Source organism: Diuraphis noxia, unplaced genomic scaffold (genome assembly GCF_037042655.1).
Source record: "Diuraphis noxia isolate RWA-SAM2 unplaced genomic scaffold, SU_Dnox_SAM2 contig0005, whole genome shotgun sequence".
Taxonomy (NCBI): Eukaryota; Metazoa; Arthropoda; class Insecta; order Hemiptera; family Aphididae; genus Diuraphis; species Diuraphis noxia.
The window spans coordinates 25,263,607-25,279,655 of NW_028301715.1; the positions used below are offsets into that span (position 1 = coordinate 25,263,607).

At 29.9% G+C, this 16,049-nt stretch overlaps 1 protein-coding gene across 2 annotated transcripts in view; it reads right to left on the reverse strand.

Annotated features, from left to right (window-relative positions):
* Nucleotides 1-16,049, reverse strand: part of LOC107166568 (uncharacterized) — a 238,667-nt gene that overhangs the window by 156,355 nt on the left and 66,263 nt on the right. For both annotated transcript variants that reach the window (XM_089229101.1, XM_089229100.1), the window contains exon 3: nucleotides 7,143-8,029. In XM_089229101.1, coding sequence (XP_089085227.1) covers nucleotides 7,143-7,792 — 650 coding nt within the window. In that variant the 5' untranslated portion in view covers nucleotides 7,793-8,029. The remainder of the gene's footprint in view (nucleotides 1-7,142; nucleotides 8,030-16,049) is intronic.

A 16,049-nucleotide genomic window follows, 5' to 3' on the forward strand; every position in this document is an offset into this window, starting at 1 on the left:
AACTTTGACTTTCCTTAAATTTAACATACTAAAAGTCCTGACGCCTAACCCCTGTGCGCATCTCTCCACCCACCAAAAAGGAGTGAAATCTACCCTACCGCTATTTTTCTTATAACTCGTTAACCATTGAACTCACGACAAAAAAGTATATGACCAAAATTAAAGACCGTAAAATTTACTATAAGAATATAATATTTATAATAATATTTAAATTTTAACTTGGTAGTTTTAAGTGATTAAATTAAATTTCTTATAGTAAATTCTAAGGTTTTTAATTTCGGTTTTATACTTTTTTGTCGTGAGTTCAATGGTTAAAGAGTTATAAGAAAAATAGCGGTAGGGTAGATTTCATCCCTTTTTTTTTTGGAGGAGCGGGGTTGGAGAGATCGGTTTACACAGGGGTTAGGCGTCAGGACTTTTAGTAGGTATGTTAATTGGAAGGTACATTTTAAGTGTGTACCAAAATTCAGTTGGGGGCGAATTTTTTCTGATCTTTGTCGATTTTTTATCTAATTTGACTGCAGGACTAGTTCTTTTCCCTATAATATATAATATTCAAACTGCATAAGCGTGCGCAGACTCCAAAAACAGGAAGTGCATAAATATTATCATTGGTCCTTTGGTAAACAATTTCACCAATACAATTATCTACATTTTTCGTAATAACATTATGAATAAGTTTTGAAGCCCTATAATAAATCTAAAATAAATCTAAATAATACATTATATTAAACTACATGCAGAGTGCACTTAGGACCCGTTTTACAATCATAGTTTAAAACTCGGTTATGCATGAACCACTGATTTTACCGACCGAATTCCGTGGTTTGACCGGAGTTCAACTATTGTAATACGGGCCCTTAGTGAATCATCCAACCTTTTTCCAACTCACTTAAAAAAATTATTTAAAATTGAATTTACTAATTTAAGTACATATTTATGAAAAATATATGGGTTAACTAATTATTAAAAAGGTATACTCTCAACCCCTGACACAAGCTTAGCTTAAAAGGGACTGAAAATCTTAAATTTGTTTATAAAATTGTGTTATTTTATTGTTAATTTATAAATAAAGAAAAAATATTATTCAGTCATAGGGTCTCAAAAAATTATGGGGCGAACTTCAGCAAGCACGATACGTCGAGATACGTCCTATGTTAACGCTTACGACAACTTGACAAGTCCAAAGTATATTTCTAAGTTTTTTTTAGATAATTGATTATCATCTACCACATTATTACAGAAATATTACCTATTAATGAAATACTAAGGTTAAAAGTGTTTTCTGAACGTTGTAATAAATTTTCATTAGTCTTTTAATTTGTTGATTGATCGAGGGGACTATGGGCGCCATCCCGACCGTTATAACTGATAGAAAGCAAAACATAATACAGTAAACAACTAGGTAGTAAATAGTAACTAATGTAATATTATAGTAATGCATTTTACAATAACATATAATAATGAAAAAATATAATAATTTTGTTAAAGATAATAACCTATGTAATTGATGCTTAACCAATAAAAAAATAAATATATTATTGTAAACTTGTTCACGATAATCACGGATATAATTAAGAATCTGATCCAATTTTCATTTTCATTTTATTTTTGAAATTATATAGTATGATACACGTTGGCAAACATAATTTTAATTACGCTTTCGAAATTTAACTTGTTTTTGACACTTATCACTTATTAGTGATATTCAAAGACCAAAGTATGTAATATTTTATTTTTAATAATAGGTATATTATGCGCGTATAAAAATTTATTTTTATTTTTTATTACATTACATTTTACTATGTTCATTTATACTAGTTATTCTGTCAGCTTTTATATAAAAAAGAAAGTATTTTTTTTTCATAGTAAATGTTAGTTTATTTTTATTAAAACGAATTTAAAAATAGCAATCAGATTATATTTTATTTTATTCGAACCACTACTAAACTCTAATTTTCGGGGTATTTAAAATGCTAATTAGCTTTAAAACAACTAAACTATCATTAAAGTATATAATAATATATAAATATTGTACACATTTTTATTTCATAAAACATATAAAAGTATAGTTATCCAAAGACTTATTTAATTAATATATTAATTTAAAAAACCTGCCATACTTATTATACAGAGTGATTCACCAAACATACTCGCCCCTTTTTTCTTCATTAATTAAGTTTCATAAAATTTGATTTTTCGAATTTTTAAGTATCCTCAAATACTATACTAAATATTGTATTCAATACTATGTATGATTTTTTAACGATCTAAATGTAATTTTTTTCAAATAAAGTATTTTTTAATACGGTTTGTGACCAGATTCATTATTGCTACTCAATTAATTTCCTGGCACAGCTTGTAATAATTTGTACAATAGTATTAATATGGACCTTGTGAAATCTTGGTTTCTATAAAATAATACACGACACTTTGAACTTCTATTATTATTAGATACAAGAACAGTATATTATATAGCTAAAACATATAAACAATAGAAAGGTCTTCCGATTTATTTACATTAATGAGTTACTGGGTCAAATTTCAACAATGGACCATAACCTGAGGTTCAAAATTTTATGCAATAAACCTTGACAGTATTTTGTCACGAATAACTTTTCTGGGGATGAGAGAGAGAAAAAAAGCAATACGAACACAGAACACGACATTTTACAAGTGTCAGATTCATATACTAGTTTGTTGTTTGCATCCTCTTTTCAGTCCTATTGTTATGTAAACCCGGACTTCCCATTTCATCGCCTTCTCTACATAAAATTCTCTAGCATACAATTTCCACTGTCATATCAACTGCATCCATGCGGTGTTTTCTGTAGCGAGATATACAAACGGTTCATGTATAACGAAAGTTTAAACATCACTTACCTAATACATTTTATGAATTTTCGTTGAAAAAGCAAAAAAGAAAAAAATGTGCGAAAACAACCATATATATGGTAAGTCCTCAATTTCCTCTCATGTTTATAAATATTTGGTAAAACATTTATAAACAACCTTAGTTTTAACATTTCTCCTCATCACAATGTCAATCATACAAAGGCAAAAAAACATATTTAAATCCAGTTGGTTAGCGTACATCTCGGCCTTTGAAGTTTTGACGGGTCATTTATGTACAGCAGATCGCTCACAGATACTTGGATGACTAGATTACTGTTGTTCATCTCGTTAACCGACAAAATAAGCTAGTCCAGAGAATTCGTATTCGCGCATTGTCCAATTACTGTACCTGCGGCATTTGGTACCCAAAGAACGAATCAAAATCTGAAATTGTTATTCCATATTTAGACGATTTTAGATAAACATCAATACCTACCCTCCAAAGTATCTCATTTACAGAGAGTTTTTCCAACATTTTTACACACAAAGCATGTATAATTACAAATATAACATATATCTGTAACTTTTAACACGTTTTATATATTTTAATAACATATAAATCAGATTCTCAGAATGAAAAGGTTCTAACGTAATTTTTGTGATTGTTCAGGAGAACGTTTTTAAGTTAGAAATGGAATAATTTTTTTAACCGTAAATATTAAGTTACCAAAATTTGATGCAGTTTCAAAAACATTCCAAGGAACACCACAATTTTACCTGAATTTGGTTTTTACCACAATTATTGACCAAGTTAATAATAAAAAAACTAAAATATTGTATTTTTTATATTGAATTAAAATGTTTTATGTGTAGAACTTTTTCATTCTGAAAATAAAAATTATTTATTTAATTAGAACTTTTTGATTCTGATTTAAATAATTTATTTTATTCAGTGATACCAACTTTCAAGTGTAAATTATGATAGTATTTTATACCACGTAATATTATAAACTTTTTATTATCCAATAATATATTCAATTTTTAAGTTGAGTACCTATTATGAATTATATTACTTATATCACACACCTACCACAAGATAAGGAACAACTTATTTTTATTTTTTCAAAATGTGTCTTGATGGTACTTCCATGTCACTCAAACTTCATACCATATAATATACTGATATTTCTCAGTTTCACCTTTATCATTAGTTTAATATCTGTATGAGTTAGAACCTTTTCATTTTGTATATCTCATTAAATAATTAACGGAGAGATACGATTTTAAGATTGATTTAATACATGAATAACATATTAAATGATATATGCAAAAAACCATTTTTCAAAAAGATTGTATAAGAACCTTTTCATTATGAGACGACAAAATCTCAGTTCTCACCGTCATAATAATGGGACAAAAAAAAACGAATGTTAGCTATGTAGGGATTCACATACTACTCAGCAATATTTAAATAAATTGTAAGTATTGGTTAAGTGAATTCAATTTTGACTGGATTAATGTGACATTTTTTTCAGCACAACAAAGTCGTGAATTGCAGTAGTATAAATTATTGTCTACCTAAAAGAGTTGAGTGATTTGATTATTATAGATATGGGTATTTGGCACTATTATATCATTATATTTTTAAAGTGTATAGTTTCCAGTTATTCCTGATTTTGCAATGAAAATTAATGAGTCATAAGAATAAACATTCGATTATAGGGTTTTTATTTTATTACGGCGACAATTTCTCATACACAACTAATTATATGTCACAGCAAGTTTGGTTAGTATGCATTATAGGTTGCAATTTTATTTTCCTGAACATTAATAGAACAGAGCATTTAGCTAATGACAATAGTGTTTTTATCAATAACATTGTTCACATGGAAGTTATAAATCAAAAATTAAATTAGATGCAATTATAAAATTACATTTTAATTATTAAAAAACTATTTGAAATCGTTCTAACCATTATTATTATAACTATTTACGATTACCTAAGTATTTAGTTTAGACTTAATCATACTTCATTTGTCATGGTGTATATTATAATATTATATGGTAACTCTCTTCTCATAAAAAAAGGACACAAAAATAATTTATGGTTGAAAAAAATAATACTCAACCAAATTTCAACAGCTTTGAAGAAAGATAATGAACTTTGTCAACAAGAACTTTTTTAAATTATTAACAATTTGCTGAAAAATAATTTTAAAAAATAAATAATATGGTTTTTCTAATCAAGTTTAAATTGTTGTAAAATACTAATAATCGTTAGTTTTCATATACAAATATCCAATTTTTAACATATTATGTAACTTTAAGATAATATTTTCTGAAGAAAAAAATTTCGTATCATTCAGTTTTTCATAACATTGTTATTAATATTCATATTTTAAGTTTCTAGTATTCCAAAAAATTAAGAAAGGTGTTTATGGGCATAGTTTTTTAATTTATAGGTAGAACTTTGAAAAGTAATATCAAGGTTTGTTAATTATATTTTAAAACCACTAACTTTACGACGATAGGTATACCTATATTAATTGGAAAATATTACTTTCAACATGCAGTACCTACTTACCTAAGTTAGATAAAATAAAACAGAAATATAAATTTTTATATTTTAATTATTTGATCTTTATTGTTTACAACTGTGTTTGATATTTATTTATTTGTATATTTTAGTGCACAATCTATCTTAAATTGTGTCTATAAACATTCTAAAAAATTTGTAGTGAAACTGTCTACCACACCACAAATCCAATCTTGTTATATCCAATTATAATAGAAAAAAATATCCGATATGGATTTGGTTGCTGTAGATGAAATATTTATTGGTATTCTTAATAAATTCACTGTTAAAATTATGATGATACCGACTGACTAAGTCGTTTAGTATTTTAGTATAGATAGTCTAACCAAGGTCATTGATAATATATCAAATCTCGTTCAACTCCGGATCTAAATTTTATCAATTACAGAGATTTACAATGGTTAAACATATTTTGGTTTAATAATGTACCTATTTAAATATTTACTAACAAAGTTGTTTATACAGTAAAAAGTAAGAAGCAAAAAATGATTCGCTTAAAAAAAGAAAATAATGAATTGTATCGTCTACGATATGACATATAAATAAAACAAACTTTTAACGAGAATCGATGGTGTTACGAACGTTAGTATAGACATCGATTCTGTTTTAATATGTTTTACACGCTGTAGTATGTCATACACATACTTATAATATATATATATATATAATGTATATGATATTATATAATATTATGTATGTATATTAAACATTGACGACGACGATTTTCAAAAGGTTTTATAGGGTCAGGTACCGTGAAGTACGGCCCGACCATTCGATACCACTTTTTATCCAACCACAAATAACTAACGATCGATGACATACGTGCGATAACGATATTTTAAATTCTCTCTCGTCTATCTGACGTATACTCGGACGACAAAACTACCAAATATGACGTTATCGTCGTCGACATAATATATCATTTTTATGCGAATGCAGTAAAGTCAGCGATGATTATAATCTGTTATTACCCAAACGGTCACAATATAGTGACACGATTAAATACTTCTACTGATAAGAGAGAAATAAGTCGGTTTTTTAATATTACATAATATATACCTAGGTTTAATGATATTTTAATCAATAGTATTGCATCTAAAACAGTGTACTTGTGAAGGATATAATCGAATTTTACATATTATCATTAATTCTGAGTAAAAAAATTAAAATATTTTCAAAAGGCTTAGTTTTTATATTAGTCTAGAGTCTATTAAGTCTAGAGCCATTACAAAATGTAGGAGAATTTAAATATCTTAAAATCGCTTACGAATTTTTGAAATTTATAACTCCTATGAATTCTGATTTTTAGTATCAAACGGCTAAGAACAGAATTGAAAAAAACTCCGATTTAGGTTAAAAGATACTGTATATATCAGCGGTTCTTAACCTGTGGTCCGCTGCCCCCTGGGGGTCCGCAACACTCATGTCGGGGGTCCGCGGCAACTTTACCACCTAACATAAGTCAATTTGTGACATGGGTGTATTATTACAATATTTTATATATACTATATATAATATAATATGGTAGTTCTTGTTTTAACTTGTAATAATATGTTGTAACCGACGAATATTTATTATTCTAAATAGCTTAATATAATTAATACTATTCATGGCATATATTTTGTAGATCACGTTATTAAAAAATAAAAATGAAACCCGTAGCTCTCGTGAGGTTTTACAAATACAAATAGGTACAAAGAGGTGTACTCACGTGAGGTCGGCGTTACCCAGACAGTTTCCCGAGTACGAGCACTGGTACAGACTGCATACGTCGCTGCGCTCGTTTCCAGCGGGCCTCATCTCGTACGTAATGTTGAAACCGTACACGTCCATCAGGTCGTCGTGAACGCGTATGTGGTTGCCCTGCAACCGGTCCAGCTGGAACCGGATGACCAGGTACGGTAGCGTGGACACCATGGATTGGCCGTACTGCGTGATGTGCGACTTGTTGAACACCTCGCGCACAGTGACGAAGCCAAAATCCGGGGGGTATTGCGAGTACTCGGTGATTGTCAGCCCGTCGGTGACGAACAGTTGCGTGAAGTACACCTCGATTGTGGTTTCGATGGCGGAGGCGTCCACTTGGATCACCCACTCGCACTTGATGGGCACCTTGAATGGGCCGGGAAAATTCGGCGTGGTGATCACGCCCTTGGTGCCGACCAGTGGCACATCTTTCGGTGTGCCGCACAAGTCTGGCGTGCCAGTGGCACCATCATCACCGCCAACACCGTCCACCTCGTTGCCGGCCGTCGTCGGTGCGGCCACACAGAGCACGGCCATTGCGACGAACAGCAAGGCCGCGCATGTGTACCGACGCGACCCGGCCACGGCTGTCTTGTGTTCACTGCGGGCGATCATCACGCCGCCATATCCACTGCCGGCATCACCGTCACAGAGATCCGGCTCTGTCGGTGATCCGCCCGCAACTCCGTTCCGGTGTCGTTCGAGTCGTGCACCAATAGCGACGACCGCCGAAGTGGCCGTTGCAGACGTCCCACTCGTTTTCTCCGCAAGCGACGTACACTCAGTACAACCGTATCCGCCGCTGCCGCCGTTGTGATAGCTGCAGCCGCCGTCGCGGCCATTTCCCGCTTTCTGAAAACAAACGCGTCAATATTATTAGGTTGGTATTGAAATCAGTGGAGTAGCGCGAAACTTGATGGCTCTAAGGTAGAGGTGTTCGTCAAATACAGGTATCAAGTTATTAAAAAATAAAGATGCGAAAAAGTCGTAAAAAAACCATAACATGTTAAAACAACATATTATTGTATTGGATCATAGGTGAGATTAGACATTATGATAAGAAAAAAACCGGTTAGCAAGGTTTCTGTGGAATGTAAATATTTATGTCAGTTTCCAGGGGCCACCTAGGCACTGTGATACGCAATAGACAACACGGATTTGGTCAGAAACAAAGTAGTAGTACCTATTGCCACAATATATATAATAATGACGCAAACAAAATTCTAATAAGTAATATTATGATTAAATAAAAACATTAGATTTAATTCAAAACTGTATACCTACATTAAGTTTCTATGGTAACATAATTATATTATTCATCAGTTTCTGAGGGAAATCTCGGTACTAGCTGTGACGAAAATGAGGTCAGAAAAACTAACACGTTATTAAACTCGGGCCAAAATTATATATTTGTTTAAAAAAAATTATAACAATTAATTTACTATACGTAATCATTTATTTAAAACAATAATAAAATTGGTATATCTATTTTAAGATTAATTTTTCAAGCATTCAATTGATAAAAAAAATAATAATAATTTTAATTTATGAACATAGATGTATTTTTGGACTGGATACACAATTTTTTGTTTTGTATGATTTTACCATAAGATTTTCGTTGTGATTGTTTACTTTTTAAAAATAAAACAAATTTATGATCCATACGTTATTCTTTAATAAAAAATTCCAAATAGCGTGCTATATAAAAATATATAATAAGATACACAAATTATATATATTTTTTAACATCATGGAAAAAAGTGTTGCAGAGGCACTATGGACCTTTGGAACTGTGGGGATGAGCCTTGGCCTAAATGCGCCATTGATTGCAATGTCATAATATTATGACAGTTAAGATAGTTAATGTATGGATTTAACGTACGGCATTTCCATATCATAACAAAGCATGTCACACATAACGGAGAGAAAAACGTTGCACTGAAGTTTCTGAGCGATAAAAATGAAGCCAATACTATTTGTACTTCATTAAAACATTTAAGTCGTCTAAAAAAATACACAACTCGGCAATAACAGGTATAAAAAAATAATATATATAGAGAGATGATTAAGTGTAAGTTTGAAATGGTAATATTATAGAGAACGGGCAGTGTAGCGGGAAATTCAAATTCCTGTTCACAATAATAATCAGTGAGGTGAATTTGATGACTTTTCATAATATTATAGACTTATTTAATACAAAATTCGAAATAATTTATATAGAAATTTCATTCTCAAGTTATTATCGGTCCATAAAAAAATTCAACATTTGCTTTTCAAAATTGTTCCATATTTTAATCACTAATGACCAATGAGAATACATATTTTATACGACTGATTTTATTTTAATATTTGTATTGCTTGATCAGATACAATATAATGGTTTTAACAACAGTTTAACACCTATCTAAATAAAGACTGTCCTTTTGAGAAATGTGCCAGCTTAAAAAATATAATATATTATATACTTTTGTTTTGTAGATAATTTTACATTTTTAAAAAATCGTTTCTCACAAGGTTGTCCTATTTGTTTATTCATATTTGAATAAGGTATTGAAACAGTTAGATTTGCCGGAATTTTGAATCCATTTAATGAAAAAGTATTTTATATAATATGTTGGTAAGCTAAACATGATGACGAAGTCAGAATCTGGTTTCAAGTTATTGCCATTTCAAGTTTTTTTTTTTTTTACGATACTGCTTAAATCGCAATATTTGCGATTTTTATATATGTTTTATCATGGCATAACGGGAAACATATAGCAACGTAGGAATAGCCGGGCCAAATACTACATAATTCTAATTTTTTTTAACTAATTTTTTAACCCTCACTCGGACTGCTTAAATCAAAAACATTCACCAACTTTCTACGTGGAATCAACTCGTATAAAAAAAAAGTATACAAGTTAAGTGAGTTTTTAAGTATTCAATTGCTTGGTTTTTCATAGGCCACATTGTTTAATATTATATCATGGCAATTGTATACATACATCGTCTTTAAAACTATGGTGCATCATCAGTAGCTACTAGCTACTGCTACCTACTCCAGTGACGGATATATCATAGTTCCGAGGGAAGGGGAGTGAAATTTCAAATCCACAGAGATAATGACGATCAATTCCCCACTCATGATTTTATTTGGAAATATTTAACTATAATCGGTACAAAAATATTACGCTCCGACATACCTATTATATATTAAAAAACAGTACATGAATACAACTTGTATACAACATGCAAACGCGATAACTATCTGATACTATGTGTAGACAATCACCACATGGCTAATAGATAGTACTACCTTTAATCGTTATATCAAACAGAATGATACTCTATGGGACATCAGTCACTTGTCCCATAAATTTCATGAACAAAAATAATATTATACCTACAACCAAAAAATCAATTAGCAGATAACACCAATATAAATATTTAAATATTTATAATGAATGGTTGTAGCCAATATTGTAATAATGTATAGTGGTGGCAAAAAGCCCAAGGGGGGTCGTCCACCAATTTCCTCCCCCCCCCCCCCGATATCTACCACTGACCTACTCTGTATTGAAACTTTTAACTTTAGAGTTACCTAATAATAACAATATTAATATATTCAATGTTTCTGAAAAAAACATTTATTCAACTTATCATAACATAATTAATACAGAAATAAATTACTTATTGAAATATAAATACATTTTAACATGAAATATCCTTAGAAATAGTGGCTGATAGAACATTTATGTTTGGAATTGTTTTTTGTATGGTATATTGCAACATATATATTTTATCATTGAATTCGAAGATAAAATCGAAACTTAATTTACAGCAGAATTATTTCTCAAGTTTTTTTTTTTTTTTCATGAAGCTTATAGTTTATTATACATAACAATCTTAGCATTTTGTGCAAGTACCTACTTAAGAATTTTGTAGCACATATTTTTCTATATTTGAGTGTGTATAAGTACACGGTATACAAAAAAGCTACAACAAAAATGATTTTTTTTTTTAAATACAATATAGGGGTTGGTGTGAGATAACATCGACAGTCGGCGCAGTGGAGGTGAAAAAATTCTAAGCGTATCTAGTAGAGTCGGAATAGTACGCGACTTACGTGCGACATATTTTATGGTATAGATATTTTATTCCATCATCACAGAAGAATAACGAATTTTTTTCCCTATGATTTACGAAAAATACATAGTCGGACAACAATATGTGATACATGAATAGTACAACCACTACCCAGTATTCGCACATCGATTCGAATACCATAAGGCCGCCGACCAGCGAACTTATTATTTTACCAAGGCAAGACGAAAACAAAAATATCCAATCGCATTATTATCGTAGGTACTACGTTTTCCGGACGACGTCGACAAGGACACAAATTACCACACGTCTTGCCCGTGAGGGATAAGCGATTTTTCGATTGTTTGCGTTCGGTCCGTATTGGATACTCAAAAAATCCGTTTACACATGACCCGCACGAACGATTCTATCCCCGCGATTGGCCGTTTCACACGAACCGCACGCGCGTACAGCAATAATAAATTCTGGTCGGCATTAACGATTGCGGTACAGTCCGAGGTAGGTATACCGTGCGGCACAGACTTTTACCTACCGAGTCGTAGCTATAAAATATAGAAGCGATATTAAAATGATAACTTCCTTCGTTACGTTAGTATATAGGTGTATTGTTATTGTTTTTGCGGCGCACAGATCGGGCGAACAATTATATTATAGTGGTTTATCGCGCGCTCTTGGAAAATGAGTAGGAGACGGAAACAAACTAAATAAAACCTATATAATTGACCTGCCGCCCAAATGAAAACAATTTGATAATAATCGATCAACCAGCAGATATATATCGCGAAATTTGATTTATCGTATCAGAAATATTTTTTTTACATCGACAATTTACATACGCCATAATCAGCAGTTAGGTTTCGGGTTTCGGGTTTCGAATGTAATTACGTGACATTACCTACATAATATTTTACATTACAATACAATATGCAACAATGCACCTACCTCTGGATAATAATTTATTTTTATTTCACACGGTTTATCAAACATGTTTTGTCCGTCTATAGAAAAAATATGCCAAAGTTTTTTACATAATTATAAACGTTTTGCTATCGCAGCTTTTGGACGCTTGAACTTGGCATGTTTACAAATTAATTATAAATGTATTGTTTTTCAACAAGCGGTAGTAACGATGATGAACTTATTAGAAAAAAAACAGATAAATCATATTGTTGTACAAATAAATACTGAATTTCTTAAACTATTGACATCTATGGACAATATGGCAATATGACTATATAGGCAAGATTTTCCGATAGCCACGACGATGTGTTGAGTGCAGTCTATCGGCTGATACACTCGCATCAGGCACTTTAAATTCAATTTATTATACACTATCTGTAAAATCCATCTGCATGTGCACAGGGATAAATGAAATCGAAATGGGCAATCCGCCTTCGACAACTGGCGTATAGTAATAAGTATATTTTATCTCGTGTTTAACTAATTATTTGAAGAAGATATAAACGCATATATTGTGGCGGTGTGATTTTAATACTATTAATAGTAAGTGTATGACACAAATTTTGAATCAGTCGTGTACATAATGGAATAGCTCGATTAGCCTAGATGCCAACATAATATAATATAGCATAAACATGTTTATATGCATTATATCCAATCATAATAAACATTCTGTAATATGTAAACAATGATACCCCTAGAGATACATAAATAAAATAATATTCGATTTTCGTGATCCAAAACAGAATTAAAGTGTGAACTATCCAATAATATGGATATCTCGTTGAAAAGCAAAGTTACAAATCCTCCAAGTTATGAGATTAAAGAAAGAAACATTTAAATATGTATAATATAATATACTATGTTGTCTTTATTCACTTAATAAGTAAAAACACCAAATACGTAAATCTATTTAGAATACAAATAACGCTATATTATAAAATTCGTCAGAGCCACGCGTCATTATTCGACAGTCACACATTGCGGCTGCTGTTCACTCCCCCCCCCCCTTATCGGCGCTAGCAATCCTAATAATATGTTTTTTAAATTCTGCTGTATCAACTAATTTGCCTCGTTGCTCAAGTTGTTATACTAAATATTTTCGAAATTACATCACCTACTAAAATATCTAAGAATTAATACTAATAAATAGACATTATTTTCTATTGTTATTTAAGCTTAATTAGCTTAGTTTCACCATTGGCCATACAAATAATTAAATAAAAAGTATAATATTTACAACATTATTATTATTACAATACAATATTTTATACTTAATACCATAATTTTCCATGGCATAATTCATAGTACTTGAACAATTTCTATGTACCAAACGTTAAAGTTCAATGTCTAAAATAAATGCACCAACCTGACTCATTAAAAATAAACAATCATATAATTATAATATGTATAATAAATAGCACTAAAATATAAGAGCTAGAAAAAATGTTACTAAAATAATTTGTATTCTTAATGTAAATTTTATGAAACAAATGTATGTCTAACTTAGCAATAAATCCTATTTCCTTAAAAAGACTAAAAACAGTTTTAGCTTTAAAATGTCATTCGATGCGAAGGTACCACTTAAGGATTTATAATAATATATTATAGTAAACGACCTAACGATTTACAACAGAGCGATTATCTTAGGTTTCGTCATAAATTTAAATTATTTAACCACTAAAGTACTTGTTCTGCAAAATATTCGTTTTTACCAAACAAACAGCCACTATTATACATGTATATTTATATTATATACAAACAGACTGTAAACTTTTCATCTGAATATAATAAAATACCTACAAAGGAACTGGCAAGCGATGTCAATACTCATATAGGTACCCGTAGAAAACCTTTTTTCCAGCTCAAAAACCGGAAACGGGTGGGAATTGTTTATTACAATACGGCCAAACCCCCCCCCCCCCCACTGGTAAACCTCAGCATTTAGATGCGTCGGTGCAAAAGAAAACCGAATCGTAGTAATTTTAGTAGAATTTTATACTAAAATTCCGATTGCACAATTCACCGTTCTATTGAAAGCGACAACAATTTTATTCACGTATTTTTTGTTCCGTCCGCGATTCGACTATATCATATACAATCAGCATCAATCAATGTTATAATTATATACATATAGGTACTGATAAAAGATTAGAATATTTCGAATATAATATAGTGTAGAAATAAAATAGAATTTTTGCTGAAAAAAAAAATAATAACAACAATAACTATAATTAATCTGATATTTTGACATTTGATTCAGTGATTTAAAACAGTTACCTAAGGCACGTTTTAAAATCTTATCTGGCCAATATTATATATTTACCTAACACTATATATAAAATTTAAAAAATAGGTATTAAGAGGTACTTGTTTTATTTTTCAACATTTTTAAGCTGCATAAAACAAAATATAGTGTATCATGAATATTACATATTACCAAATTTCGTATTTTTTTTTTCAAGCACTTTCATTTAAAATGTATAAACACTACAAAAATAGCAATCGTTTCTACATTTTGATGATTTTTTTCTGATCTTATTTTTTTAAATATTAACAAAGAACTAGGTATTTGATCACAAATTGTTGTAAAAGATAACGTGAAGAATATTTTTGTATATTTAATAATAATGTTTTTATTATTATAAGTTATAACTATCATAACAAAAATATATATACATACAAATTGTATACTGAAATATAATTTTTTATTAGTGTAGGTATAACTTGTTTTAACCGGGAACTTAACAAACATTATTGAGAAAACCTATAGATCCATAATTAATTTAGTAGGTCGTGAAAATCTATTTCTAAATGTACAAATTATAATATTGGATCAAACAGAGTTCGATAAATTGCGAATTAGTTGAAAAATATGCGAGTTTTATGCTTATTACCATGTGGTTATACGATGAAAAAACATAAGTATTAAAATGGGAAAATAATACTGGTAAGTTTTTAAAAAAAATACTTTATAAAAGTATTCAATATGTAGCTTGCATTTTTCCAAAGATATTATCCTTAAATTGTATGATAAATATAGTATGAAAAGAGTACCGGCGAGAGGACATTGTTTTGCGGACTTTGTAAACATTAATATTTTATCTCTCTCGTTAAATATTTCTAAGCACACCTGGACACTGGAACACCCCGGTATGTTTAGTAATAAAGGATACTATAGGATAATATATTATTAAAGCAATTAAGTTTAATTTTTTTTTTTAATTTAATTTAATTTATCAGTTGGAACGTGTATAACATTTTAATTAATACCTAATTAAGAAGCATTAAATATACAATTAATTTCGATGTGTAGTGATGGAAAAATTTAAATTAAATAATTTCACGTCTCAAAGTGATTGAAATAATTAGGGTTTTATTGTTTATTAGTTAAATGTGTCAACATATTATTATTAATGTTGGTAATATACAAAGAGTGAAAGTATAGATAACTGATTTGTTGCACAGTGTACCTCGTCATTGAGCATGTCACTGTAAAATATGTGTTCAATTTGAACTTAATAATAAATATTATTATACATGAAAAAAGATTCTAAACAAAGGCGTTATGTTAGTCTTTTTTACTATTATTATAATTATCTATATATTATTAACATACTGATATTAAAGTAATTTATTTTAATGTTAGTATAATATGATAGATAAATCAATTTTTGCCGAAAATATTGCATTTAAAATGTCATTGAGTGTATAAAATATGATAATAATATATATTAAACGTTCAAATTTCAAATTTCAAATTTCCCCCAAATAATATCTTTTAGATTACAACAAAATCGCTTAAATCATTATTCTTCCTTTAAAT